General features: G+C 46.8%; 12 protein-coding genes across 12 annotated transcripts; 5 read left to right on the top strand and 7 right to left on the bottom strand.

The window, feature by feature from the left end:
• Positions 1-1,266: 1,266 nt before the first annotated feature.
• ABOM_009398 (histone H2A.Z-specific chaperone CHZ1) lies at positions 1,267-1,785 on the bottom strand (the record flags this gene model as incomplete). Its single annotated transcript, XM_022536526.1, has 3 exons — positions 1,267-1,466; positions 1,552-1,558; positions 1,624-1,785. 3 exons carry the CDS (start codon positions 1,783-1,785, stop codon positions 1,267-1,269), a joined length of 369 nt encoding a protein of 122 aa, XP_022385660.1.
• A 1,900-nt stretch (positions 1,786-3,685) lies between these two features.
• On the top strand, positions 3,686-5,756 carry hsp70 (molecular chaperone Hsp70; the record flags this gene model as incomplete). Its single annotated transcript, XM_022536525.1, has 3 exons — positions 3,686-4,433; positions 4,517-5,558; positions 5,621-5,756. The coding sequence occupies 3 exons, from the start codon at positions 3,686-3,688 to the stop codon at positions 5,754-5,756; spliced, it is 1,926 nt and encodes a 641-aa protein (XP_022385667.1).
• A 1,212-nt stretch (positions 5,757-6,968) lies between these two features.
• On the bottom strand, positions 6,969-8,268 carry ABOM_009396 (putative mitochondrial GTP/GDP transporter Ggc1; the record flags this gene model as incomplete). Its single annotated transcript, XM_022536524.1, has 7 exons — positions 6,969-7,304; positions 7,366-7,543; positions 7,606-7,739; positions 7,796-7,909; positions 7,970-8,011; positions 8,095-8,132; positions 8,187-8,268. The coding sequence occupies 7 exons, from the start codon at positions 8,266-8,268 to the stop codon at positions 6,969-6,971; spliced, it is 924 nt and encodes a 307-aa protein (XP_022385666.1).
• An 843-nt stretch (positions 8,269-9,111) lies between these two features.
• ABOM_009395 (autophagy-related protein 8) lies at positions 9,112-9,646 on the bottom strand (the record flags this gene model as incomplete). Its single annotated transcript, XM_022536523.1, has 3 exons — positions 9,112-9,145; positions 9,200-9,432; positions 9,557-9,646. 3 exons carry the CDS (start codon positions 9,644-9,646, stop codon positions 9,112-9,114), a joined length of 357 nt encoding a protein of 118 aa, XP_022385663.1.
• A 1,248-nt stretch (positions 9,647-10,894) lies between these two features.
• On the top strand, positions 10,895-11,994 carry hem13 (coproporphyrinogen oxidase; the record flags this gene model as incomplete). Its single annotated transcript, XM_022536522.1, has 2 exons — positions 10,895-10,973; positions 11,039-11,994. 2 exons carry the CDS (start codon positions 10,895-10,897, stop codon positions 11,992-11,994), a joined length of 1,035 nt encoding a protein of 344 aa, XP_022385662.1.
• A 434-nt stretch (positions 11,995-12,428) lies between these two features.
• Positions 12,429-15,136, bottom strand: ABOM_009393 (putative microtubule binding protein HOOK3; the record flags this gene model as incomplete). The annotated part of the gene is made up of 7 exons (XM_022536521.1): positions 12,429-12,617; positions 12,728-12,823; positions 12,895-13,289; positions 13,349-13,461; positions 13,511-13,587; positions 13,646-13,706; positions 13,758-15,136. The coding sequence occupies 7 exons, from the start codon at positions 15,134-15,136 to the stop codon at positions 12,429-12,431; spliced, it is 2,310 nt and encodes a 769-aa protein (XP_022385671.1).
• Positions 15,137-16,040: 904 nt separating this feature from the next.
• On the bottom strand, positions 16,041-16,653 carry ABOM_009392 (uncharacterized protein; the record flags this gene model as incomplete). The annotated part of the gene is made up of 3 exons (XM_022536520.1): positions 16,041-16,079; positions 16,142-16,338; positions 16,590-16,653. Coding segments are annotated over 3 exons (300 nt in total), but the record flags the coding sequence as incomplete, so codon positions are not given.
• A 682-nt stretch (positions 16,654-17,335) lies between these two features.
• Positions 17,336-19,634, top strand: ABOM_009391 (putative mRNA cleavage factor complex component Pcf11; the record flags this gene model as incomplete). The annotated part of the gene is made up of 6 exons (XM_022536519.1): positions 17,336-17,503; positions 17,612-18,064; positions 18,132-18,850; positions 18,901-19,096; positions 19,155-19,523; positions 19,584-19,634. 6 exons carry the CDS (start codon positions 17,336-17,338, stop codon positions 19,632-19,634), a joined length of 1,956 nt encoding a protein of 651 aa, XP_022385669.1.
• A 560-nt stretch (positions 19,635-20,194) lies between these two features.
• Positions 20,195-21,614, top strand: ABOM_009390 (Gfo/Idh/MocA family protein; the record flags this gene model as incomplete). Its single annotated transcript, XM_022536518.1, has 4 exons — positions 20,195-20,228; positions 20,295-20,315; positions 20,462-20,929; positions 21,046-21,614. The coding sequence occupies 4 exons, from the start codon at positions 20,195-20,197 to the stop codon at positions 21,612-21,614; spliced, it is 1,092 nt and encodes a 363-aa protein (XP_022385668.1).
• Positions 21,615-21,999: 385 nt separating this feature from the next.
• adk1 (adenylate kinase ADK1) lies at positions 22,000-23,004 on the bottom strand (the record flags this gene model as incomplete). Its single annotated transcript, XM_022536517.1, has 4 exons — positions 22,000-22,408; positions 22,494-22,648; positions 22,720-22,772; positions 22,845-23,004. The coding sequence occupies 4 exons, from the start codon at positions 23,002-23,004 to the stop codon at positions 22,000-22,002; spliced, it is 777 nt and encodes a 258-aa protein (XP_022385692.1).
• A 685-nt stretch (positions 23,005-23,689) lies between these two features.
• Positions 23,690-24,927, top strand: rpn8 (proteasome regulatory particle lid subunit RPN8; the record flags this gene model as incomplete). Its single annotated transcript, XM_022536516.1, has 3 exons — positions 23,690-23,873; positions 23,952-24,223; positions 24,316-24,927. The coding sequence occupies 3 exons, from the start codon at positions 23,690-23,692 to the stop codon at positions 24,925-24,927; spliced, it is 1,068 nt and encodes a 355-aa protein (XP_022385674.1).
• A 626-nt stretch (positions 24,928-25,553) lies between these two features.
• ABOM_009387 (uncharacterized protein) lies at positions 25,554-26,324 on the bottom strand (the record flags this gene model as incomplete). Its single annotated transcript, XM_022536515.1, has 1 exon — positions 25,554-26,324. One exon carries the CDS (start codon positions 26,322-26,324, stop codon positions 25,554-25,556), a length of 771 nt encoding a protein of 256 aa, XP_022385652.1.
• Positions 26,325-27,878: the final 1,554 nt, after the last annotated feature.

Genomic DNA, 27,878 nt, shown 5'->3' with positions numbered 1-27,878 from the left:
CCTACTGACAGATCTGGAATCGCCGCCATATGAATCAAAGAGGGAAGCCGATGCGCGAGGATCGCGCTGATGAAGGTTGGAGCGTGGAAATCTTAAGTTTTATGCCATCAAATAGTTAGTCAAAGGAAATAAGGAGGATCACGATCAATTTACCGAGAAGCCATAACAGAAAGTGAGCAGACAAGTCCAACCCTGTTGCAAGAAATTTTAGGAGGCTGGTACCATGAATAGGATATTTCCCAGATTCTAGTTGGCCAGCATCGTGTGGAGTGACACACCAAGACTTTCGTTGTTGTGATCTGAATAAACCCAATCCCGTGGTTGAAGGCTTCTGCGGTCTGCTTGCGGCAATCAATAGAACAAGTATGGAGTACGGAGTACCCCATCAAGTCCTTTTTCTTGGATTGAGCCTTCAGACGGGTTACCGTAAATAGAATAGTCTTCCTATTCGGGAAAGGTGCTTTCTGGCCACTTCAACACTTTACAGACTACTACTAGTACTAGTACCGAGTTCAAACATACCTACATCCTACGAGTACTGTTGGCACTAATAACTAGTGATATTTATTGTTGGAAAGTGTGATTGACTAAAATACTATTTAGGCGAAAAGTAGGCTCTATTTATAATTCCATACAACGCCATACAACGATACAACGGTTTACAACCGCTTCTCTATATAGTCAGTCGGCCATAGGATCTGCCCTAAACAAAGATTGAACTACGTTGTTTATTGCAGGGCCAAGCTCCGGATGGTAGTATTCCCTATTATACCACGGCCTTTGCTCGCCCCAGCGGAACACAATACTATGCCGTGTTTTGTCGAAACTAACCTATCTCGTATGAGATGCCATTAGACCGGCAGGAGCAGCCCAGGATAACGTCGACCATGCAAACCAGAAGGATATGTCTTTCACGGTCGCCCTCTGTGGTCGGTCCTATACACCTGAGGCCTATAACCCAATCCTTTCGAAGAAACCGAGTATGATTGGTAAGCACTCAAGCAAGTGATCCGTATAAGAAAGGAGCTAAGACAGGGATAGTAGTCATTATGCATCAATTGCTACATCATGTCTCATGAATGTTGCATCCGTTTGGAGAACAAAGCCAAAAAAAAAAAGAAAAAGGAAGGGGGGAGGAGAACATATGGTGGTTGACGTGACAGCTATCCGAGTCAGAACAGAAAATTTATCGAGACGCCAATAGACCGGCGCCGACCACTTGCCCCTGTTTCCAAGAAGATTGTGTGAGCCGCAAGGCAATCTGGTTTAATCTCGCATGTTGTTGTTGCCATTATCTTCAAGTGTAAAGTCCTCATCATCTTCATCATCCTCACCCTCATCATCCTTGAGCTTTTTGGCGGCTTCCTGGAAGTTGATGATCTTTCCGCGTGTCCTTCGCTCGCCACGAATAATGTTGTCGGCAGAGATTGGCTCGAGTTTGTCTTCATCATCATCATCATCTTCTTCTGCAGGGGAGGACAGGGTCAACGTATGCTTAGAGGCTAATGCAGGCGAAGCGGACTAAGCCTCGAGGGAGATTTCAATTGTTACCTTCCATCTAGGAAAGGAGAAACGGTCAGTTCAAGCGTCTTAATTTGGATGTAGAGGGTCTCATATACTTACAATGTCTTCATTTTCACTCTCATCGCTTTCACCTTCGTCCATGCTCACATCTATCGCGGTAGAATCCTGCGCAGCCTTGAACTTGCCATTGTCTAACGTCGCGGTGTCAGGTGCGTTAGCGGCAGAAGCACTGCTCAGGGTGGTGGCTTGGTTATTGTCCATAATGGACAGTAAGATTGAGGTGCTTGTTCAGAAAGGATGACGAGGATATGGAGATGATGTAGAACAGATATAATGTAACCTGGTAAGAAGTGAATTAATGTTAAGGTAGGGGGACAAGAGGAGCTTTAAATAGTTGCAGCAATACAAGAAGAACACAACAGTGCTCAAGCCGCAAGGGGAGCAGATTCACATTAACTTTCCCTGGAGCTAGTGATCGCTGATTGGCTACGAGGTTTGAGGATCAGCGGCGCTGCTCCCGTGACGACCTTTCGCTTTTGGGAAGGTCATAATAAACATGCTACCGAATTCGTACGATTCCATGTCAAACTTGAAGGGTGGAGAAATATATAGTATACTAGAGTCAATCTGAGATTACCCGGCATTCTGAATTGAAGCTAAGCAAAGAGGATGTGACAACGCTGTTCAAGATTCAATCACGTATTATTTGCAAGGCAACTCGAGTAAGTAGACATTCATGTCGCTTGTCTTGCTCCTATTGAAATAGGATTGGGCAGGTGTAGTGTACTCAGACCAGAGAGAGCAAACGTGGTCCACCACCTATATATACATCATCCGTCCATTAGAGCACGTCTGGGAGGAGGATTACTTTAAACGCTACGATTCTCTCAGTTGAACAAGTCCGTTGGTGCTCTCTTGTTCTTCCAAATTAGGAATAGAGGCTCATGAGGAATTTGAATGTATGAGAGACAGAACATGTCAAGCTGTTGCAATACTGAGATGGGATTTACGGTATTCGAATATTTGGGTGGCAGATCACCTGCAGTAGGAAGGATCTGTGAGGAATCATGCCTAGTATATGCATGTTACTGAGTACTCTATATGGAGGTGGTGATTTCTGGGAGAGGTCCAGACCTGCCACAGGGTTAGTCATCCCCTTAAATGAATGCACCCACGCGATGACTTCATGTAAAACTTTCCGAACACTATTGAGAAAGGATGATGTATTGCAGTAGGAATATTCTACATATAGGATTGATAGGAACAAGTGAATGTTATTCATCACTCCACAGAATAGTTGATCCATGGAATCCTAAGGAATTTAACTGGTCATAATGACGGAAGGCATAGGAACCAAAAAAATGCTGTATTGGATGTCTAGAGTATTAAAAAATAAACTACTGTATAGAAATGATATATTTTGTAATTCATGAGAGAGAAGAAAAAAGAAAGAGGGAGGGACAAACCAAGCACAAAACTAAAATGAATGAATCGAATCATATCCTGTGTGCAGTGGTAGTTTTGAAATGAAAGGGAGGGAAAGGAGAGAGAAAAGTAACTAAATTAGTTACAAGCAGCGTTCAGCTATTACGTCATCCACTATCCCCGCCAAAGGAGGAAACCAAGAAAAAGAAAAAGAAAAAGAAAAAAAACCTAGTAATGAAATCATAATATTCAATTTGAGTCCCTTCTAATCAAGAAATAATACTCAATTCACTATCCTACCTCCCCTAAGGCTACAACTAGAGGTAACTAGAATAATCGTGAAAATGAAAGTAACATCCTCCAAGGCAATGGAAATGGCCAGAACCCCACTGGCGAATTCTGGAAGGGAAGATCCGACCAAAATCCTCGCCCGACCCGTGTGGGCGAAGACCATCGAAGCCCATGGATGCCCATGGAAGCTATGACTTGCTAGAAGTTTCGCTGGAGCAGAAACTCACCGCCCACCACTATATCAACTGTAGTGCTCGCACAATCTCTGCCCTCCCTCTCACACATTAAATTTTTTTTCTCCTTGACCTACCTTGTCTCATCCTCTATAGACAGGAGACTACTACTCTGTACATTACCTAACCACTCTTTGATTCCCCCTCTGTTACGAATTCCTTTCCTCTTATCTCCTTTTTTTTAACGAATTACCCTTCCAAATATTTTCAAAATGGCCCCCGCTGTCGGTATTGATTTGGGTACCACCTACTCCTGTGTCGGTGTGTTCCGTGATGACCGCATTGAAATCATTGCCAACGACCAGGGTAACCGTACCACCCCCTCCTTCGTGGCTTTCACCGATACCGAGCGTCTCATCGGTGATGCCGCCAAGAACCAGGTCGCAATGAACCCTCACAACACTGTCTTCGATGCCAAGCGTCTGATCGGTCGTCGTTATGCCGATGCTGAGGTCCAATCTGATATGAAGCACTGGCCCTTCAAGATTGTCGATAAGGGTGGCAAGCCCATCATCCAGGTTGAGTTCAAGGGTGAGGAGAAGCAATTCACTCCCGAGGAAGTCTCCTCCATGGTCCTGACCAAGATGCGCGAGACCGCTGAGGCCTACCTTGGTGGTACTGTCAACAACGCCGTTATCACTGTCCCCGCCTACTTCAACGACTCTCAGCGTCAGGCTACCAAGGATGCTGGTCTCATCGCTGGTCTGAACGTCCTTCGTATCATCAACGAGCCTACTGCCGCTGCTATCGCATATGGTCTAGACAAGAAGGCTGAGGGCGAGCGCAACGTCTTGATCTTCGATTTGGGTGGTGGCACCTTCGATGTTTCCCTCCTGACCATTGAAGAAGGTATCTTCGAGGTCAAGGCCACCGCTGGTGATACTCACCTTGGTGGTGAGGACTTCGACAACCGTCTCGTCAACCATTTCGTTAATGACTTCAAGCGCAAGAACAAGAAAGGTTAGTGTCTTTTGGTCTCCCATAATCGCTTTCACCCTATTTTGTAGCACCAGGAAAACCCAATGCTAACTTGGACACGACAGATCTTACTACTAACGCCCGTGCCCTCCGTCGTCTCCGCACTGCCTGTGAGCGTGCTAAGCGTACACTCTCTTCTGCTGCCCAGACCTCTATTGAAATCGATTCTCTCTTTGAGGGCATTGATTTCTATACCTCGATCACCCGTGCCCGTTTTGAGGAACTTTGCCAGGACCTCTTCCGCGGTACTATGGAGCCCGTTGAGCGTGTCCTCCGGGATGCTAAGATCGACAAGTCCTCTGTCCACGAGATTGTGCTGGTCGGTGGTTCTACCCGTATCCCTAAGATCCAACGCCTTGTCTCCGATTTCTTCAACAAAGAGCCCAACAAGTCCATCAACCCCGATGAGGCCGTTGCCTACGGTGCTGCCGTCCAGGCTGCTATCCTGTCTGGTGATAGCTCCTCCAAGTCCACCAACGAGATCCTACTGCTCGACGTTGCCCCTCTGTCCCTCGGTATTGAGACCGCAGGTGGTGTTATGACCGCCCTCATCAAGCGCAACACCACAATCCCCACCAAGAAGTCCGAGACTTTCTCTACCTATTCCGACAACCAGCCTGGTGTGTTGATTCAGGTCTACGAGGGTGAACGTGCTCGTACCAAGGACAACAACCTGCTCGGAAAGTTCGAGCTCACTGGCATCCCCCCTGCTCCCCGTGGTGTTCCTCAGATCGAGGTTACCTTCGACGTTGATGCCAACGGTATCATGAACGTTTCCGCCGTCGAGAAGGGCACTGGAAAGACCAACAAGATCACCATCACCAACGATAAGGGCCGTCTCTCCAAGGAGGAGATCGAGCGCATGCTTGCCGATGCCGAGAAGTTCAAGGCTGAGGATGAGGCTGAGGCTTCCCGTATCCAGGCTAAGAACGGCCTTGAGTCTTACGCCTATTCCCTCAAGAACACGATCAGTGAAGGCAAGCTCACCATCTCTGACTCCGATAAGGAGAAGGTCACTAGCAAGGTTGATGAGATCATCGGCTGGCTCGACAACAACCAGACCGCCACCAAGGAGGAGTACGAATCCCAGCAGAAGGAGCTTGAAGGGTATGTGATATGAAACTCCTTGATATCCCTACATGACTGATATGATGCTGACTGTGCTCTAGTGTCGCCAACCCCATCATCTCAGCTGCTTATGGCGGTGCTGCTGGCGGTGCTCCTGGCGGTGCTCCTGGCGCTGCCCCCGGTGGCTCCACTCGTACCGCTGACGAGGTCGAGGAGAAGCCCGAGGAGCTTGACTAAGTGTCTTGATTGACAATGTTTTTTTTTTCTTTTCTTTCCACCTTCTTGCTGCTTGTGGATGGGCGATCGGCTTTTAATGGTTTTTTTCCTTAATACTCTCTGCTTGTTTCTTTTTTAACGAATTTATGGGATTTTCTTTTTGTGCATGGCTGCATAGATCCGAGTTTCATCTTGACGCATGATGATTTGCAGTACTTGGGAGGGAAAAAAGTTCCTTACGAACGTTCCATTCTTCATAAAAATTTTTGGTCCATGTATCGTAGAATACAGTAACGGAAGCTAATTTACACATGTTCATCTTTTAACGATACTATGAGGAGACAAAACAGTCGAGAATGAGACGGTCGGTTATTCTCGGTTATCTATTCTGACACTAAGTTTTATAACTCCTTCGAATAGACTGGAAATACCGCCATCTATTCATCGTTCATAGACCCTCAAAATCCCCCTTCCACCACTTGTGTAATCTTCTTCCTCCCATCTGCAAAACCTCGCCGTATCCGATGTCCTGAGCCCTTTCAGGGAATTTCTCACGCTGGTCCCGGCAGATCCGGAGGAAGGCAGCAGAGACTCCTATTGTGAAGGCGAAAAAGGGGTCCCCAACTCTGTATCCGCAAATTTAGTATCAGTTTTCGCAGAAATTCGAAACAAGCTGCGTCGGTTCATATATATTATGAACTGTATTTGATTAAAGTCGATGGATCTGCGACGTACTTGGAAATTAGGTAGATTGGCATAACTGTTATTGCCTCCCGCGAAGCAAAGGTATGTTCAGTTTGTTGAGATAAGAGTAAGATTTCAAGTCGTGATAGGTACCATGAAGTCAGGTTGTGCTATCGATCACGTGATGTGAGTTTGATGGACTGCCTTGAAGACGCAGTCTTTCTCGATGTAAATAAATCAGAAGAAAAGCTATAGGTGTCCCTGACGATACCTGTGGGCTCAGACTCCCCAAATAGCGCTTATATCTATCTTCTTTAGCTACCAGATATGACTATGTAATAATTAAGAGAAGTTCACTCTTTTGATCAAGGTCTTACCCATGATTCGATCATACCAAATAAAAGGATCTATCAAAATACAAAGGGCCTAACAGTATGTTCTATCATAGTACCAATAGCCGCACGAAGGTAAGAAAAAGAAGAAAAAAGGGAAAAAGAAAAAGCCAAAAATCTAAAGCCTGCTATTAATGTCATTCCGTGCTCTTCTCATTTATACGACCTGGCCAAACGCGGGAATCAACGTCTGAGCCAGCCAGAAGCTGAAAACAAGCTTGGGCCCGGTCATGAGCAGCTTAGGTGTGAGACCTTTGAAGAAACTGGTGAGACCCTCGTTCTTCACCATGTTCGACACAATGCGGAAGCCAGACTCAGGGTTCTCGAAATTGCGGTTCTGGATACGAGTCTTGATCACATCCAGGGGAGCTGACACGATCAGGGAGGCACTGGCACCACAAACGGATGCCACAAAGTTCTGCGCCCAGGAAGCCGAATTATAGTCCTGCAAGTTATAGATGTATTCCTTGGCGAAGGCGGAACCACCAAACAGCTTTACTACAGATTAGCATCCTGAACATAATCGACCGGGTCATCAATGATCATAAGCATACCGCGAAAGATCCAGGTGCATTACGAGCAGCAGTCCAGCCGGCACCGCGGTAAAGTCCCATGCCTTCATCGGAAATGATCTTGAAAAGGCCGCGACCACGGAAGGCCTCGGGATTCGTCTGACGCTTAATCTTCAGGACATCCAAAGGAAGAAGGACGATTTCACCAATACCGATCAAACTTATTCAAATATCAGCAACGGTCTATATGTTTAGATTTCTCCTAGGGAGGGAACAACAAACCTTCCGGCGGTAGCATGCATGATAGCCTTACCGGTTCCTTTTCCAAAAGCATTATCGAAGTCGGCCCCATGATGTTTTGCCAGGTAATCCCTTGCGAATGGCTGACCACCGTATTTGTAGATTCGTTGCAGAACCTGTCGATACCTATCAGCCGATTGCGATATATTCCTATGTCATCTGTTATACATACCTTGTAGCCAGCAGCATAACCAAGACCAGGGAACATCGAAGTAAACTTGCGCCCAAGGGGAGCGTTGGCATATTCTTTGAAAACAACCTGTTTCATACCTTCCATTGACGTAATCTAACCCCGAATATAGTCAGTAAACATGTGATAAACAGCATGTAAAATGGTGGTGCTTACCCGGGTCTGATTGCTCATCAATCGCTTTGCAGTTGTATCAACCTTTGGATAGCATCAGTGTCATTTAAACTATCAGAGACCTTTTAGAGGGAAAAAAAAAGAACCATCCAATGGTCTAATCGTACCGGATGGAAAACTAGGAGCTCCGCAATTCCAGCGGTTCCTGGTGTGCTATCTTAGCAACCAAACATTTCACAACGCAAGGACACAAACTTACCTGAACCCAGAAGTCGAGCAGTCGCGGACTCCTTCTTAACATCCTTGGAGGCAGCACCGGCCTGGGCAATGGCAGGAGACATTTTTCCCCTTTCTTTGCTGAGACGTTGATCAGGCAAGCTGTGGACCAAAGTCGTCGATGGTTGAATTTTTTTTCGATAGACTTTTTGTGAAAAGCCCGTGCCAAAGCGATCAGATCAAAGACAAGCAACAAAGCATGTACTTGAAATAGCAGAACAAAAGCAGTACAAGCGAACAAGAAGGAGAGAAGAATTTAAAAGGTGCAAAAGGAAAAAACTCCAGGGACGTGAAGAAAAGATGCAAAGACCCGGTCAGTCATCGCCTGTTTTGCGCCGAGTCGGACTTTCCTCAAGGCCTCCCCGACGTTGAACCAAACACTAGTCCCAAACAGGACTGGGTCATCGGCATTGATATCGGAGAGACGGGTTAGTAATCTCATGTCTAAACTATGTTATGTAACGGACTAACGGGCACGTCCCATGTAGCTATGCTCTACCAAGTACAGAACTATCTCGACCATAGGATATTCATAGTATTTGTGAACATGCTGCTAGGAATTCTCGCTACTCGTCATAAATTGACTAACCACCTTAGCATGCAAAAGAAGCGTGCTATGTAACGGAGCCCAACGTAAGGATGAAAGCAGCAATGCCTGTCAGCAGGTATCGCCAGATTATCACATCAAAAGTAATTTGTATTTAAACTTTAAAAAGTCTTTGCAAATAGAGGTCATAAAGGGGATACGGAACACCTGATATAACGCCTGCACATATGAAGAATCGCCGCAAGGTCTAACCAGCTCGTTCGCCTCATTCCGGAGTGGCTGGTCACACACCCGGGCCCAAAACAAAACACATACCAACGGTGGGACAGTTACATAGCTTGAGAGAACGGCTGACTAGAGCTTAAAGATCGCCGAATGTGTTTTCCCCGGAATATCTAGAGAGAATGTCAATATGTGCCCAAAACCCGTCTCTGAAGAATAAAGCATACGTGATGTACAGAAAGCCATCTTCATCCTTGTGTTCTTCATAAATACTGCTCATAAGTGCAGCTGTTGGCGGTAACACCTCGTCGACGAAGATGAAGATAGCCTTCTCTGGAGACAGCTTGATGCGCTTGCGGATAACATAGACGAACTGCCCGACAGTAAGGTCTGCAGGAACAAGATACTTCTTCTTATCAATAGTGGCGATGTCCGACTTCTCGACCTTCTCGCAGATTACCTACAGGTGAAACTCGAGTTAGCACTTCAAACAAGCGGTGAGTAGACCTTTTGCCTCTCCGAGGAAGGGCAGCTCAAGGGCAAAGAATCATCACACAGATGAATTCAGATGGAGTTGTGCGTACTGGAATGCGATCAGCGTATTTCTGTCGGATACGCTCGGCTTCTGCCTTGCGCTTCTCAAAGGGGTGCTCGTCCTTGAACTTGGAGCGCATATTGATGGATCGAAACAGTTGATGGAAACAACTAGGTAGATCTGCTATGAGTACTAGGTACGCCAACGAGACAAGACGTAGATGGTGTGAGGTGCAGAGCGATGCAAATGAGATGTTTGGTGTAAAAGGTGAGTAGTAGGGAGAAGGTGGATGATGACAAAAGGGAGAGTAAAGCCCCGCGTCATGGGTAGTTCCACGGCTGATAAGGTCGCCAGGCGAGCGGATCACGGGGTGGAGGCGGTGAACAGCCCCACACCGGAGTCACAGTCAGATGCCCCAAGTCATCCATTCACTGGACCTAGTTTTGTTTGGTTTTTGTCATCTTCATTTGAACCAAGTCAGGGAGCTCATAAACACACGTCATATCTTCATGTGGGGTGCCTGGGTGATGTTTGGGTGATGCTGGGTCTGTAGTGCCTACAAAGATACCTTGTACTGTGTAGCTGTGCGCATTGGTGTCAGCCTCCACCTGATCAGCGGCTAGCGTACTGGTGCGTGTTATCTCCATAAAGGACTCTTGATAGGCTCTGCTCCTGGAATCTATAGTCCATATTTCAATCCTGTTCAAGTCCCAAATATAGTCTCTATGGGAACTCTCACCCTACCTGGTACTATTTGCAAGCTGCAATGTGAGAGTCACGAGTCACGACTTTACATACATCCATAATCCGTAAACATAGCGAACCCTCCAAGTGATGCAAACATGGCAAACTATTTGTCCTGGAATAGTCTGACTAATCAGAAATTCGTACAAATATGTGCAAACAATGCAAACGGCATTGATCCGGGATATTCTGATTACGGGTGGTCCCATACTGTTCTGGTCCAGAGAAGGTAACTTGAGAATTGAGCTACCTATATTCCTTATGATAGGTGGAGCCATTTGAGAGAGTGTGCACCTACTCATATCGTTCCGGTACCACCTGATCTTTCCATAAATCAGCTAATTCTCGATTCCATTTTATAAAATCATGTCTTTGTCCCGGCCATATATGCCTCTTAGGAGGTCACTTTGCCACTTCTCATCGCAGACCAGACGCACACCTTGTAACTTCCAGAATACATTTCGCAGATACTCAGCGGAACAGCGATCCTGCGAACCGAAATCATTTACTGTGTGGAGGCCATACCTACGGCTGGCCATTGGCGTCCCATTCATCGGAGCTCTGATATATTCCATGGTAAATATATGTTTCGAGGTCAAAAAGCACCTTTTGGTTACGGTTTTTGGTCTAACAAAGGATATAGATGACAGGGGAAGTGACCGAACTCGACTCTCCCTCGATTGCGGAGCTCGATGAAGCGTTGAAGAAACAAGCAACGATTAGTGAAAATTCTCCAATGCGCTTACGAATGGAGAAACTGATCAAAGAGCATCAAAAAAAATCGTAGATGAGTTAAGCAGGATTGATGGTACTCAGTTCAAAACGGATACCTGGACACGTCCCAATGGGGGTGGCGGCATATCCTGTGTCCTCCAAGATGGTAATGTTTTCGAGAAAGCAGGTGTCAACGTATCGGTTGTCTATGGTGAATTGCCCCGGGCTGCTATTGAGAAAATGAGGGCAGATCACAAATCTTTTGTCGGCGCAGACGTGGAATCTCTAGAGTTTTTTGCTGCCGGCCTATCGCTGGTTCTGCACCCTCATAATCCCATGGCACCAACAGTCCATCTGAACTACCGCTACTTCGAGACGTCAGACCCTAAGGATCCGATAAATGGAGATAAGAATTGGTGGTTTGGCGGTGGTACAGACTTAACCCCTTCCTACCTATTCCCTGAGGACGTCAAGCATTTTCACCAGACCATCAAAGACGCCTGCGATAGGCATGATGCAACATATTACCCTCGATTCAAGGCCTGGTGCGATAAATATTTCTACCTTCCACATCGCCGAGAGTCTCGTGGTGTTGGAGGTATCTTTTTCGATGATCTTGACGCTAGTTTCCTAGAGTCGTCCGCCACTTCATCACAGAATTCTCAGGAAACTCTATTCTCGTTCGTTTCCGATAGTCTTGCTTCCTTCCTCCCGTCCTATGTTCCTATCATTGAACGCCGAAAGGATATGCCATTTACACCTGCTCAGAAAGAATGGCAGCAGCTTCGACGTGGGCGCTATGTGGAATTCAACCTGGTTTATGACCGTGGCACCAGCTTTGGCCTGCGAACCCCCAACGCTCGTATCGAGAGTATATTGATGAGTCTCCCTCGCACCGCAAGCTGGGCCTATATGGACCCGGTGTCAGGAACCCGGACCGAGGCTTCTGCGGAAGAGAATCTAGGCGAGGACAAGGAGCGTGAAAAGGAATTAATGGATGTCCTCAGACACCCCAGGCAATGGGTGTAAGCCTCATTATTATTATTATTATTATTATGAAGGTATATGACCAAAATTCAGGTAAAGTCCTTCCTTCATCTGTACAGTATAATATCAAGTGTGTTTCTAGAATTCAACTAGAGATCGTGTCGTTTCTTTAATTTAAATCCTTTTTGGTCTATCTACACAAAATCTAAAAATCCGACAACTGGCCAATGGCATATAAGGATATCCTCTTAGAAATATAGAGGGCATGCTTTATCGTAATATATGGTTTATGCTGTCTTAAGAAACACTAGTAACAAGTCAAAGTGATAAACAACGGTAATGCAATCTAAGAGAGAAGTATATGTAGACAAACGAAATTGAAAAAGCGCAAGACATAACACAAGACCTGATTGTAAGAGGAACACACACATATATATTGCTAAGGGTTAGTCTTCGATTAGGACGTACCATTCATCCTAACGACCAGCTACTAAGTTCCTTTGCCTCGCCAACCAGCCCTTCTGAGCATCGGCCAAACTCGACCCGTGACGATACCTCGAAACGGGGACATTATTATTCTGCAGTCGACTTTGCATCTCATACCAGGCGGAGCTCATAAGAGCAAGCTCTCTCGTCTGAGAATCGATTAACTTCTGAAGTTCGATCTGTGTACATCATGATGATTCAGCAAAAGTTAAGCAGAGAGGGCCACAATTCTCAATCCATGAAACGTGGCAAATGAGCAAATTAAATAGATATTGACGTGTCCACCTACCTCACGATCTTTCGGTATGCTTTCATCCGCATCGTCTTCAAAATGTTTTAGTCGCTGCTGGAGGAACTTGATGTGTTCGTTTTGGTTGTGGATATACTGCAAATTATGTTTCAGCACCAGCTTTCGGCGTGTATGATAATAGAATCTCAGGTTTTGATTCTACTGACCTCAGCGCGTTGTGCCAGTCTCTCTAGGTTCCGCTCAATAAGCTCAACGACTTGTTTCGTGAGCTCCACACCAGACTTCTGGGAAGCTTCGGAGGCACCACCACTGTCTTGTGCCGCGATATCTGCTAGGAGCTTTTTCATTTCCTCCATTGTTTCTTGGTCTTCTACTCGACTTTCAGCAATCCCAGCCTGTCTGTTGTCAAGCATTGTCCGCAGCTCATCCCGTTCAGCACATGTTTCCCTGGCCAAGACCAAACTAGCGTCAAGTTCAGCTTGGAGAGTATGTATTTTGTGTTTGATTTCATCCGATTCGTCGCGCAATTTGGTTGATTCCACGAAGTCAATCTCTTTGATCTCATCAATCATGGCTAGCTTCTCCTTGCTCGTAAGTAAGGCTGTCAAATGGTAAGCAAACATGCGATTAATGTTTCTCCAAGTTGAGGTATATTCTGACCGGCTGCTTGAGCATCGACAAGCGCTCTGCTAGACTTGTCAAAAGAGTCTTGTAGCTCCGCAAGTTTCTTGAGTACAAAAATATACTGATCATACAGCTTCCAATACTCGTCACTAAGAGTCCGGTTAGCGGTAGTAGCTAGGAGATTTGCGACTGAAATACCCCTGAGTAGAATTTTCTCGCGCATTCTGCAGCGTTTCACTGAAGGCATCGGAAAACTCTTCATGCTGAGCATTAACCTGTAACATAATGTCAGCCAATTTTGCTTCTGTATATTGGTCCTGAGGTATAAATTACAATGGTTGAGGTTCCCTTCAAGAATTCGACCTCCTTCTTGAGCTCATCATTTTCGGTTTTCCTATAGCGCGGAGTCAGCCCATATTTGGAGGGTAAGATAGGGAGCCCTAACAATTGTGATTCCTTAACGCCAATGTCTTCGAAGTCCTTTTGTAGCGTGCCCTGCAGCTTTGGCGTTTCGCTGCCTGGTGTAAGAGCTGGGCTCCCAGGGGAGCCTTCGAGTTCTCGGATCCGTTCCCGTAACTCACTAATTAGTGCATCATCTCTCTCACGCTGTTCCTCAGCACTGCTAAGTCGCTCTGTCAAGGCGTGGTTGTTGAATTCAAGTTGCTTCTTCAAACTCTGCATTTCACTGCATTCCTGTTCGATTCGTGGCAAGACTCGTCTATATTCTTCAAGTTCAACATCACGTTCCGATGTCCATCTTTGCTGCGAATCTGACTCTTTCAGCTGCTGTTGGAGGTCTCTAATCTGATTCTTGAGCGTCTGATTCTCCTTTTCAAAGTCCTGACTGGCTTGTAGCTTTGACCGATATTTCTCTGCTGCATTAGCCTTCCGAGCGAGCTGGTCTCTTTCTGTTTTCAACTCATCATAGTCATCCTGTAGCCTCTGGAACCGTTCGTTCTTCACGCGCAGGGACTCTACTGTCATTCGCAGGCTGTCAACTTCATCCTGGGCTGCGGCGAGCCGAGTCTCCTGGGATGCGATGATGTCTTCCTGCTGGCGGGATTTAGACTCCAAGGCTTTTGTATTGAAACCAAGGTCTCCCTTGCCGGACTTCAGATTTCCTAGTCGATCCTCCGTGGTCGCGAGGCGGCACTGGAGAGTATCGTTATTCTCTTGAAGTCGTGCCAGACGGTTATGTAGGTCCTCCAATGCCTTCTCGAGCTCCTTCTTCTCATGCGTCAAACGGTCATTCTCAGCAAGCACCTTCCCTACTCGTTCCTCGAATTGCAGCTCTAGATCAACAGGATGTTCCCGTTTGGACAAGTCCTCTTTGATCTCGTCCACGGGGTCAAGAGGCTCGTGTTGGCCATTTTCGGCTTCTTCGAAAATATCTTTCAGGGATTCCTGAGTCGGAGTGCTCAATGTTTGGAGAGTTTCCACGTAGGACGGCGCGTTCGGCGAACGGATAGCGGCGATCAAAATGAGCTTGAGGAGTTTGTTGGTTTCCTTGATCGAACTCTTTTCAGCGACCACTTCCAAATTCGGCGCCGGATCCAGTCCAGAAGGAATCCCGTCGGGTTGTTGGCGGATATAATTGACCAGCGTTTTGAGGATGTGTTTCAAGTTCTGTAGTTTGGACAACCAATGGTCCGACGGGTTGCGCTGCGGTAGCTCATCGAGGAAATATTGGGGGTCGATATCTTGTAAGACTTCCCAAATGATGGTCCCATCTGTCAATTCATCGGTCGTTCGGATTGTTTTGCCAAGGGCGAAACTATTGATCCATTCCAACAGGGCCTGTGTGATAGTGTGTTCGGAAGCCATGTTGACCTAAAAGGCAGTTTGGTTGGGGAATGCTTCAGGGGTCAGACAACAAGATTTCAGGGCGATGGACGATGAGATGCACGTAAAATCGCATTCTTCTGAAGGAAAGAGGGGAAGATCGGCTGACGAGTTATCAGCAAAGACCCTGAAGGTGTCCTTTCACAGGTTTCGCGGGATTCCAAGTGGGATCCACGCTACGCGCATAAATAGATTATTTAGTATGGTTTAAGTAGTTCTAAGCCGTGGAGGGGCCTTTATAACTTAAATAGTAACTCCTGCCAATTTTCTCTTCTTCTTTTCTCTCTTTCTCTGTAGTACTTCCCGCGCGCTACAATTTACCACTGGCAATGGTTGAAAGAAGTGCATATGGTTTCCGTCCGGTTTGTTTTCTCTCTTCTAACAGATGTGTCGGAAAGGCGGGATAAATATCGAATACTGGCACGAATACCATTCATTACACGACAACAATAACAATTTTGAAGTGCTACTAGGACTACTGAAATTTAAATTCCAACGCAACAATTCCCATGAGGTCATAATCAATCATAATTCGTTAGGCCTGCTCATGTTGGCTCTTTGTGATCTAACAGGAACGAACAGTCCCGAGACCAGCACAGCCGTTGGTATGCGCAGGAAAAGCCTCTTCAAGCACCATGGCTCTGATCACTACTGGATAGACACTGTGAGGTCCTTCTCAATTGTCGGTTTGTACTTCGCAGATTGGACTGAGATTTTCTGAACCGCCGATTCGGGAGCGTCCGCCGAGAAGCCGCTAAGCCGCTGTTAGAAGTTGCTGCTGAGAGTGAACGGGAAGGGAAAGGGAAGAAACACTTGATTAACTCTAGGCAGGAGGAAGCATATTAGACCTTGATGCACATATAATCAATCTTTCATCGGGATGGATTCATGGGCACTTACGAAACTTATGAGTAATATATCCACCCTAGGAATAAAAAGGATCAGTATGCAAAGTCAGTACAGAATCCATCACGGTCTACAACATACAGCACTGATGACGGACTCCATTGCGTCCTCTAGGACAGATGGAGGGGTGTCTTTAGGATAAGTGACCACAATCGGATTGGCCAAAGACAGAGTCAAGCATCCGAGAAGCAGGGTGGGGAGTGACTTCATTTTCATACGGCACCCCCTGTAAAGAGAATGGATATCCTGAAGTATAATAGTAAATATAGATAGGGAAGCTTAAGGAAGAAACTGAGTAGAACAGGGTGGTTGATATTAGTATTAGTACTTGGTACCTACCTAAAACTGATTAACCATGCTGTTGCAATACGACCCCTGAATCAGCAACTGCGTCATTAAGCGGTAGCTGACTCATCCAGTAGTCACATTTGTTAACCGCCGAACTATAACCCAAATTAACTAGCGCTTTCCCTTTCCTCGAAATAATCTTCATTGACGTCTGATAACCGTTCCAATCCTCAACTCTTACCCTTGTTCCTCTGTCTCGTTCGATTTGATCTTCGTCCTCCCTCCTCATCTGAATTTTCAACTTTTCCTTACATATTTGGTGGGCATCTTCTAAGATTCCCTCATCCATTGAGCTTCTCAACTTCATCCGCAGCTATTTTTGTTGAGCGGCAGTCTTCCTGAGATCTTTCTGGTAATCCAGATAATCCTGCGCAGCTTCTCCATACCGATCTAGGTCCTATTGCTAGTCGTTACTTACTTGAAGGGTCAATCGGCGCAGGGTGTCATATGAGGTAGACTTGACAGACAGACAGGGATTCGGGCGGTCTTCGAGGGTTCTTTTCTTATTCTGATTTTGGGCGGAGGTCTTGCATCCTCGTGTTGTTGTCTCAAACCTGACGAAGATAGCTAGCAAGCATTCTACAAGTTTCGACATCTCTTTCCATCTCTTGCTCTTTCAGGAGACTGTTATTCCCGGAAATCAAAGGAGGGGAGAATAAGAAACCTATATACGATAAATTTTGAAGAAAAAGCAGAGAAAAGAAAAATCATTAAAGGGGAGAAAAAGAAAGAAAGAAGAGAAACAGAAAAGACAGGGAGAGAGGAATTGATCGGAATTTGTTAAAGAAAAGGAGGGAAAGAAGAAGAATATAATAGCATTGAGTGTTACCAGTCGACACTCGTGAATTATACATTTCTTCACCCACACCCTCATCTCATCCCCTATACTTCCCTTCGTGATCAGCATCAACCTGTGTATTTGCCAATATGTCGTCAGGACTGGCCTCCGACGAAGTCGCTGAGGATTACAAGAACTCATTGGAAGATCTAACAACGAACGACAGGTTCCAGATCAGCAATTTAACGGTCATAGCCAAGGAGAACACCGAGCATGCCATGGCCATCTCCCGAGTATTGGAGAATCACATTCGAACAGTAGGTGACATACTCTTTCCCAGATCATATCCTTGTCGGTATCGTATTTTGCAGGGTGCAATACTGGCAGTAGTCTTCCTGAATGAACTTCTAATCTTTGTTTTGTAGACGCCTCCGGCCCAGAAGTTGCCCGCCTTGTATGTAGTCGATTCAATTGTCAAGAATGTAGGGACACCCTACACGCTTTTTCTGGGTCGCAATATGTACCAGACATTTATGAATGCCTATACCTTGGTCGACTCGCCAACTCGCAGAAAACTGGACGAGATGCTCAAAACATGGAAGGAGCCGGTCCCTGGTTCTCTAGACACGAGGCCAGTCTTTCCTCCGGAGGTTACTCGCGGCATCGAAAGTGCACTCATCAAAGCGAGGACAGCCGCCCTGCAGCAGCAGCAGGCGAGGAGCCAACAGGAAGTCCTTACACGTGGGCGGGTTGGGACACCCCCAGGTTGGGGGAGTAGCAGCGCAACAGCTCAGAGTTCTACTCGTTATCCGCCATCCACAAATTCAACGCCACCTATGCTATATCACAGGAATGGGTCTGGTCATGGGTTTCCATCGGTAAGCTGTCATAAGTTTGATTGTTACCATATTATTATTGCATTTATGTGTCTAACATATTCAACAGGCAGACCCGCGATCAACACCAACGCCTCAGCTCCAGCAACAGCAACAGCAGGATGTGAACCTCTCAGCTTTGAATCGAGATATAGAGGTTTTGATCGCAACTGCCCGAAGCGATTTCGCGAATAATCCCCTCGACCCTTCCGTACAGCAACGGCTAAAGGCTCTTCTAGACCTCCAGGGTATCTTGCAACGCCAGGAACTTACTCAGGATCAATTGAAGCTTGTGCGCGATCAGGTTTCTGCGCTTTCCCCAAACCCCCCAAATTCAGTTCCTTCGACTCTTCCCCCTGCTATTCCAGCGGTGTCAACACCATCGATGGCAATGCCTCCTGTACAAGCCATTTCTCAGCCTCTTCAGCAGTTTCTGAACCCCGGGGCACTTGCTGAGCTTATCAAAACTACTGCTGCACGCCAGCAGCCTACGCCACCGCCTCAGGCTCAGAGTCTCTTGCCACAAGCACCTAGCAGTGGGATATCGCAGCCAACTGGTACTTTAAACCTGGAGAACCCACTGATTGCAGCGCTCAGAGCACGGGGCCTTTTACCCCCTGCTTCGGCACCTCCAACAACGTCAGCTACGCCTTCCTCAAACCTCGCTTCGGTCTTCCCTTTCATTGTGCCCGGTCAAGTGCGATTTACACCTCCTGTGCCGACGTCTCAAGTGACCGATAATTCGAATATACAAATTAACGTTCAAATGAACACAGCGTCTATCAAGATGTAGGTTATGCGTATGTTCCATCATCCGACGCCACTGACTTGAGTGACAGACCACGCAATACCTTCATAGCTACTCTTTATGAGTCAAAGCCCAATCGTTGTGGGACTTGTGGGCGTCGATTTTCTGCAACAGAGGATGGGAAAGAAAAGAAAGCGCGCCATCTAGACTGGCACTTCAGAACCAACCAGCGGATGGCAGAGGCAGCCAGGCGGGCCCAGAACCGCAGTTGGTATGTTGACGAACGGGTGAGCATTCTATTCGCACCTACCTGGTTTGAGTTGTTGTTCGACTGACCCTAGGTAGGATTGGATCAAATCCCGAGAGGTGGGCGATGATGAAGGCCTTGTGGACACAGAAACATCCGGTGAAGTTTCAAATGGAGGCGATGGTGGTTCTGCGAAGAAAGGGCCACCGAAACAATGGATACGTGCTCCGAACGATGCCACTCTACGGAATACGCCCTGTCCTATTTGCCAGGAGAAATTCGAGTCGACATGGTCTGAGGATGTCCAAGACTGGATATGGCAAGATGCCGTCAAGGTCGGGAATCGCGTGTACCATGCTAGTTGTTATGCAGAGGTGACCAAAGACGGTTCCACGCCAGCACTGCGAGGTACTCCATCAGGGCGTACTGGAACTCCAGACTCCGTATTGGGCAAACGCAAGGCTGAGGTAAGTTTGCTGGACATAAAAAGAAAATTGAAGAATTCAGCGACTGACATTGTGCGCTAGGGAACCGATTCTCCTAGCCAAAATGCCCGGGTCAAGTTGGAGCTAATGTAAGAATATCATCTGGTTGAAGAGAACTAGAATTTGCATTTTTTGCTTGGTCCGATCAGAAATGCGTGCCTCGACGCCTTAGCCCTCTATCTTCCCTGCCTTTCCTTTCCTTTCTTCTTTTCTTTTTGCATTGGGACAGAATCCCTATGGCGTTCGAGATCCATCTTCAGAGTTATGTACCCCAGCAATTGGGGCGTTTTGTATATATACATAGTAGCCAAGATTTCACTTGACAGTTCGAGTCGAAGTATGGTTATTCTTTCCCATCCAACAATGTATTATATTGTATTATAATGTAGTATTGCGTATTTTCCAGGTTCCACGAGGGGCTGCGGGCAAATGACGTCGGAAATATTGTGGAGCCCCAGTTGTTTCTTTACTCCGCTCTCGAACCTCCAGTACTACAGTTGCATTGCGTCCCATTATAAATCCACTACTCCCTTTTTCCTCCAATGTTCTGATCGACTCCTGAAGACTCTCCCTATACACCCTTCCAGTATCATTTCTCCCTCATCTATTCCTTCTCAATACCATACATCCAGCATAATACATCGCCTCACATCATGGCTCCACATAACGTTCGGTGGGGTATCATGGGTAAGAGGAACCTTGGCACAGCAACAATCGATGAAAACTAACGCTACTCTTTGAAAACCTCTATAGCCACCGGCTGGATTGCAAGTGGTACGTTCTTAGACACCCTCTTCTATTCCCACCTCCAGTTACAATAAAGGAAACCCCAACTGAAGAGAATATATGACAAACAGTTTTCGTAAGAGACCTCTTGAGAGATCCTAATGTCCGAGGTGCATCTGATGTCTCCCACACAGTTGTTGCAGTTGCATCGTCTTCCTCAAAGTCCCGTGCAGAGGATTTTATCTCAGATACGGGCATTCCTGCTCCCTGCGCTGCCCACGAGTCCTATAGGGACCTCGTAGCCGATCCCAATGTAGACGTCGTCTACGTTGCAACGCCTCACTCGCACCACTTTCAAAACGTTATGCTTGCTTTTGAAGCGGGTAAACATGTTCTATGTGAAAAAGCTTTCACTGTCAATGCGGCCCAGGCAAAGATTCTCTGCGAAACGGCGAAAACGAAGAATCTCTTTTTAATGGAAGCCGTCTGGACTCGGTACTTCCCACTTAGCGTACAGGTTCGTGGATTAATTCAGGATGGCACTCTTGGTGAGGTTCTGCGTGTGCTGGCCGATAATAGCTTTGGAGATGACATGGAGGAAAGATGGGGTATCGAGCATCGGATGGTTAACAAGGACCTGGCTGGCGGGGCGCTGCTTGATTGTAAGTTTCCCCGTCTTAATCGTATGCATATATTTATACTTTATTTACCTGAATTCAATATTTTGATCTTTTTTCGGCACATTGGAAAGCGTTGCCAAACTGACTCCAGCTTGCAGTGGGTATTTACTCCTTGACCTGGGTCTTCCAGGCTCTGTATCACACTCTTCCCCGCGAGTCGCGCAAGGCACCCTCACGGATCTCATCGCATATGTCTCTTTACCACCTCACTGGTGCTGATGAAGCAACATCCATTCTCCTTACCTTCCCCACCAGTACTCCGTCCAACCTTCCTCCCCTAGGTGAATCGCAGGCAGTGGCTATGACACATCTCCGAGTATCGACCAATGTCGACGACAAACCCGTCCAGCCTTCGGTCCGCATTCAGGGCACCAAAGGTGAGATCCAGATATACGGCCCTGCGTTCCGGCCGGAGCGGTACCGAGTTGTTCCGAAGGGCGAGGGGGAAGTCAAAGAGGTGGAATGTTCATTTCCTGGTGAAGGAAAGGGCATGTACTGGGAGGCGGACGAGGTCGCACGGTGCTTGCGGGATGGTAAGCTTGAAAGTGATAGCATGCCATGGGAGGAGAGCATCATTATTATGGAGGTCATGGATGAGGTCAGGCGTCAGGGTGGATTAGTTTATCCTGAAAACATTGAGTCCACAGTTTACCCTACACCGATGTAAGAGACAGTCTATATCGTGTGGAGAGAACAAGCATACCTTGTTCAGAAACGTGTATATATCCATAGTACCAACGACTATACAAAATCAAACGTATTTGGAGGTAGGAAAAATAGAAGAGGACCGTCTAAAGCAACTTGTATTTTAGGTTCCGAGATTAGCTACTATACATAAAATCAAACCCCCGCCGAAAGCCGCCCAGGTACGGATACCCGAAGGATACAAAAAAGTCCATGTATCAAAAAGGAACCTCCGCAGTAGACCAAGGTGGCAGACCATCCATTGTAAAATTTATACCATATCACATTTTGTTGAGTTCTCCGGCAGAGACGCAGAGACGGCAAGGAGACTTACCCCTCGGCAAAAGAAAAAAGAATCATTATGTTTATTAGTTCTGCCGGAAAACGCCGAGAAGGCTCTTCCACACTTGACCCGGTTCCTGACTAGCATCAATCCCCCGCCAGATACCAGTCTTCTTATAATAATCCACGACAGGGGCGGTTTGAGCATGGTATGTTCCAAGGCGCTTCTTCAGGGTCTCAGCATTGTCATCAGATCGCTGAATGAGAGGCTCGCCGGTAATATCATCCTTCATCTCCTCTTTAGGAGGATTGAACACCTTATGATAGGAGCGTCCAGAAGCCGGGTGAACTAGGCGTCCAGTGATTCTTGCCACCAGCAAGGCATCATCGATCTGCAGCTCGACGGCATGCTGGAGCTTCTGTTGACGGGCAGCAAGCATGTCATCCAAGCGCTCAGCCTGAGCAACGGTACGAGGGAAGCCATCCAGGATGAAACTGGGCAAGCAAACAGTCAGTATTCGTAGATAGAAAAGTTCAAGGACCGCTTTTTTCTTCTTTTTCTTTTCTCTCATATACGAACCCGTTCTTGCACTCAGTGTTGTTGTCCAGCTCGCTCTTAATCATGTTGACCATGATCTCATCACTGACCAGGCCACCCTGGTCCATGATCTTCTTGGCCTCTTTACCCAGTTCAGTCTTCTTGGCGACCTGAGACCGCAACATATCTCCGGTAGCCTATTCAGTGAATATAAGTCACAGAACCTTTCGATAGATACCAGCAATCAATCTGAGAGTCAGTTACTTACCAAGTGACACACACAGTACTTGTCCTTGAGTGCAGGTGCCTGGGTACCCTTGCCTAGTTCAAGGGCTGGTCAGAATTCCGAGGCATTTAAACTAGAAGAAATCTGAAATATATATAGGTCCATACCTGCACCAGGAGGTCCCATCAGAACCATGCGCATCTGCTCTGCAACAGACTTGGGTTTAGACCCATTGCTGAGACGGCTCTCCAATTCCTCAACCCGAGCCTCGAGCTTGCCGATGATATCCTTAAGACCGGAAACGGCCTCTTCCGTGATAGGAGCCATTGGAATAGACTGAAGTGGAGAGTGAGAGGGATACTATAGTAGAAGTGTTCTCTGAGAGCCTAAGTTGAAGTCGGCGTGGGAAATAGTATAGGGATTAAAAATGGGTTGGGCAATGACGGGTAAATGGAAAGGTTGGAGACTGTATGTTGGGGATGAAAAGAGGTCAACCGGAGCGGAGTATCGCACCCGCTTCTCCGAGGTTTAAAGATCCGCCTGCAAGTGCCGTACTCGCAGTGCTTGACCGGAAATTCTTCATTCCCAGGGAATCGGTGAGATAAACTGTATCGGAAAGCTTGGGTTTTAATATCAATTGATGTATATCTAACCTAAGTCCGAGCTCAAATTGCAATTATTCAATTGCGATACTCCGTTCCATAAGCCACAGTAGGTATTGTGAAGACACGTGTTCGTAGGAAGCCTTAGGCAACAAGGCCAAATGTGTGGCTACAAGGATACTAGTAGTAGTTCATCAGCCTCGTTGTTGTGGCTCAAGCAGGGCCCGGAGCTCACTCAGCTTCACCTCCGTCATCATCTATCTTCCTCTAATCATCACCATTCCTTCCTCCCTATCAGGATTTCGCTTTCCGAGGCTTTCTTTCCTTTTCACCTCTATCACGTATACGTGTGACTTTTACCTCATCTCACATCCACTTAATAGCCAGCTCCCGTGTCTTCTGTTTCCGCCATGCCTGCCACCACGGCGGACACCCTTTCCCTCGTCACGCGGACCGTCACTGTTGCCCCGTTAGTGCTCCTGTCAGTTGCAGATCATTATGGTCGCTCGGCCAAGGGAACTCGCAAGCGTGTGGTGGGAGTATTGCTAGGAGAGAACTCGGGTCAAAATGTTCGGGTATCAAACAGCTTCGCGGGTACGTCACACTGTTGATTCTTAGTTACTATCTCTGTTCCTGTCATCATACCACTCCTACTAATACTTTTACTCTCAGTTCCTTTTGAGGAGGATGAAAAGGATCCCTCAGTGTGGTTCTTAGATCATAATTTTGTCGAATCGATGAGAGACATGTTCAAGAAGATTAACGCTCGTGAAAAGCTCATTGGATGGTATCATTCGGGCCCGAAGCTACGGGCCTCTGACCTAGAAATTAACGAGCTATTCAAACGATACACTCCTAATCCTCTATTGGTGATTATCGATGTCCAACCAAAGGAGGTCGGCGTGCCGACAGATGCCTACTTTGCCGTGGACGAGATCAAAGATGTGAGTAGCTTTGCACAAAACAAAGAACATGAACGTTCTTTTGTTCTTTTGCTTCTGTGTCATCTGCTTACCAAGACGGCTTCTATTCTCAGGATGGTACCACCACTTCCAAGACCTTCGTTCACACTCCATCCATAATCGAAGCAGAAGAAGCGGAGGAGATCGGTGTTGAACACCTTCTACGAGACATTAGGGATGTCGCTGTCGGTACCCTCTCCACTCGCATAACGTCGCAGCTGCAGTCCTTGCAGGGCCTTCATCTACGCCTGCGGGACATTGGGCAGTATCTCCAGAAAGTCCTCGATCATGAGCTTCCCGTGAATCATGCAATACTGGGGAATCTTCAGGATGTCTTCAACCTCCTTCCCAACCTATCGACCCCACCAGCGACACCACGCCTCAGTGGGTCGGAACAGCAGTCGGAGAACAGCGAACTGGCGCGTGCCATGAGTATAAAGACCAACGATCAATTAATGGCCATCTACCTGAGCAGTTTGATCCGCGCCATTACTGCCTTCCACGACTTGATCGAGAACAAGATTCAGAATCGACAACAGCAAGAAGAAAATGAGCTCAAGAGGGAACAGGAAACCAATGCTGCTAAGGGTGAAAAGGAGGCGAAAAAGGTGAACGGAGCCATGAACGGTGAGCAAAAAGAAGAACTAGATGGATCCAAGGAAAAATACAAGAAGAAGGGCCAATGAAATTACTAGCCGGGCTATTGAGTCAATGTGATACGATTTAGAACTATTTAGTCTCACATCGAAATGTATAGTGCAGTAATACTACTCTGATCATGTAGCTTTGGTAGCCTTTGCCACCTGGCCTACTACAGACCATAGGGCGATCGTGTTTCATCAAATCGACTTTAATGTCCGACTTGAGGCCCTGGGTCGGTTGTCAAAACTATTCTTAACAGTTTGTTGAAAGTTGAGTACCGTCACGAAACCCCGCACTCCCATATCAACTGAGACCGAGAGAAGAGGAAGTTATTAGCTTATAGACGTGCATCTTAGGCTTTCAGTTCTTCAGGGTTTCTGACTCAGCCACTAACATATACGTAGACAACTGAGCTGCAGGCCTGATCCAGGTCTTCTCTGCACGAGATTGACTCCAGATTTATGTCGTCCAGTATTCCATGACGTAGCATAGCGTTCATCCGCTGGACATCATCTATATAGGCTATTCGGATGGCCTATGTACCCCTGGTATGTGTACGGCTCTGGCGAAAAATGTAGATTATATAGCGCAGTCACTATAGATTGTGGCCAAGGATAGGCGGTCGGCCAGCATGTATTGAAGGTTGCTATAACGCATGCAATCTAGCTGATCATCCGCCCCAACCAGCACACCAACCTGCCAGCTCCTGTGCACTGACGACGATTCGACCATGATCGTTTGCAGAGGGCCCACTGAGTGCGGGACAGCGCACCGCCAATACACAAGCAAGGAGATGCTTGCATACCGGACGCGACCACTTCACTAACCGCTGAGTTAGGCTTCCACCGAATGTATAATAATGCACGCCAGGTACAAGGGGGGATTGTGAGAGCTCTCCGCTAGATGAATCACCACCAGTCAAATCTGGACCTAGGTCGCGGAATGCAGAAAACGTGAATGTTGGGCAGGTGCAGTTCCACGCTTGTAGTCGGACTTCGTAGCCTTTTTGGTCTGCATTTGGACGAAGAGGCAGAGACTCCCCAGATGGGGGATAGGGAGACGTAGACATTGAAATGACGAAGAACGAGTCTTCAAGTGGAGGACGCCGCCTGCCATTTGGTGTTAACTCGCCAGGGCTTAATGACTCGGAAGCGTCGGGGGCCAAAATGCTATAGTCCTCCTTCATGAAGCGCCTGACTAGGCCTCGGTCCAGAATATCCAGGGCAGGTAGAAATTCATTGGGGAAAAGACAATGGAGCGTCAGCATCAGTTGTTTCATGTTTGATGCGTGGCCTGCTGGGAAGGCGGAGAACGGACGCTGACTTTCAGGGTTGACCTGATTTTCTGAGTTGGCGGTACGTTCCGAAATCTGCGAGATCAAATTCTCAATGAACCGTGTAGTTGAAGGTAAGGCACTCTCCGGCGGATTTAAGGTCTCCATTGTTAGGTTGAACTGGTTGGTCCGATAATGTCGGTGGTAATCGTTCCAGAGGAATTCCGGTTCAGATCAATTTTACCCGAAATCATCACATACTACCATGGTGCTAATTGGCTGCCGAGAGGGAGAGGGGGAAGATAATTAGGGGCAAGTGAATGAACTCAAGATACAAGCCTCGTGGAGATAAAGATAGAGATCAGGAAAATATAAATCAGTATACCAGAATGGTGGAGGAAGGAAACCACAAGTCTATTCCATCAAACCCTAAACAAAACGCGCTGTGCAGCCTTGTTGTATGGAAACATTGGCCTCTAGTCTCTTGAGAACGAGCATTTGTTGAACGTTGTAAAGGGTCTTTATCGACTATAGCTGGTGTTTTTGACCTCTTTCCCTGCCTGACACTCTTTTAGTGATGATCTGAGTGTTAGTAACCTTCGTTCTAGGCTCCCAGTACACTAGAAATTAGAGATAGTAAAAGTTGCTGCCCGATTGTCCATTCGTGATCAATTCGCTCGGACTGGATGGCTCCTGTCAGGCTCATTAGTCCATTTATCATTTATATATCTCTCACAGGGTTTTGACGAAGCTAGAACTAATAGTCAAGGTGGGGAGGAGGGTATCCTTTCCTGGGAGGTACCGGCTGAGTAGTTAGAAGAAGCGGCGGCTCCTCTTATGTCAACTGATGCGGAAGATGAAAGTTGGGACACAGAGCTAGGCGTTATAGTTAAGCCATGCACATCTGACAGGCCAAAATTTCTCCCGTAGCCCGTTGTCAGGCCTCCTTTTTTTTAAGGGCAACATTTTTGGCATGGATTAATAGTCGCCGATACACCAGTTTGAAGACACATTCGGCATAATCCCTCTTCGGACTCCATCAGCTAGCTTACTTATCTTTAACCACTTTGGTTTCCTTGTCCTCGATCAGCACCTACCTATCAGAAGAACGCTTTCACAGCAGCAGCAGCAGCAGTGTAACGACCTTGTTACCTACCACGTCCTTTATGGAAGATGGCTGGGGTAGAGTTCATGGCGAGTCACATCTTGAGACGGTCAGGCCACAGGATTTCATCAAAAATCAAATAATCCTAGAAGTTATTTTTACTGGGTGGTTTGCGAACAGCTTTACGCCTGTGCATCTTTGACGAAGAGGAACTGGGGAATTACCACTACTTGGCCATGGAAATTATGTGTAGTAGAACATTTCCAATTATCACCGATCCTTTCGTTTTGTCGAGGTTGGGAAAGGACCGTCAATTTCTTCCACAACCGCATCTGGTCCAGTCTATGCTTTGTGGTGTGCTCTACTAGTTAAATTTCTATATAGTAAAATGCTTCTTAGTCCTGAGTGTACGGAAGAAATGAAATCAGTTAGTAATAAGTTATGATGAAAACTTCCCTAACAGTTGACATACAAAATATTATGCTCAACGAGTACAGTGGATGATCCGGGCATTTCTATAGTTCCTCTCGAACGAATTCCGCAAGCTCAGACCCATACTGCTATTTTTTTGATGCAGTTTTGTTGTGATAATTCCAGGACTCGGATACTTTATACCA

This window comes from Aspergillus bombycis, assembly GCF_001792695.1.
Source record: "Aspergillus bombycis strain NRRL26010 chromosome Unknown contig00099, whole genome shotgun sequence".
Lineage (NCBI taxonomy): Eukaryota > Fungi > Ascomycota > Eurotiomycetes > Eurotiales > Aspergillaceae > Aspergillus > Aspergillus bombycis.
This window is presented reverse-complemented; position numbering and strand designations above follow the sequence as displayed.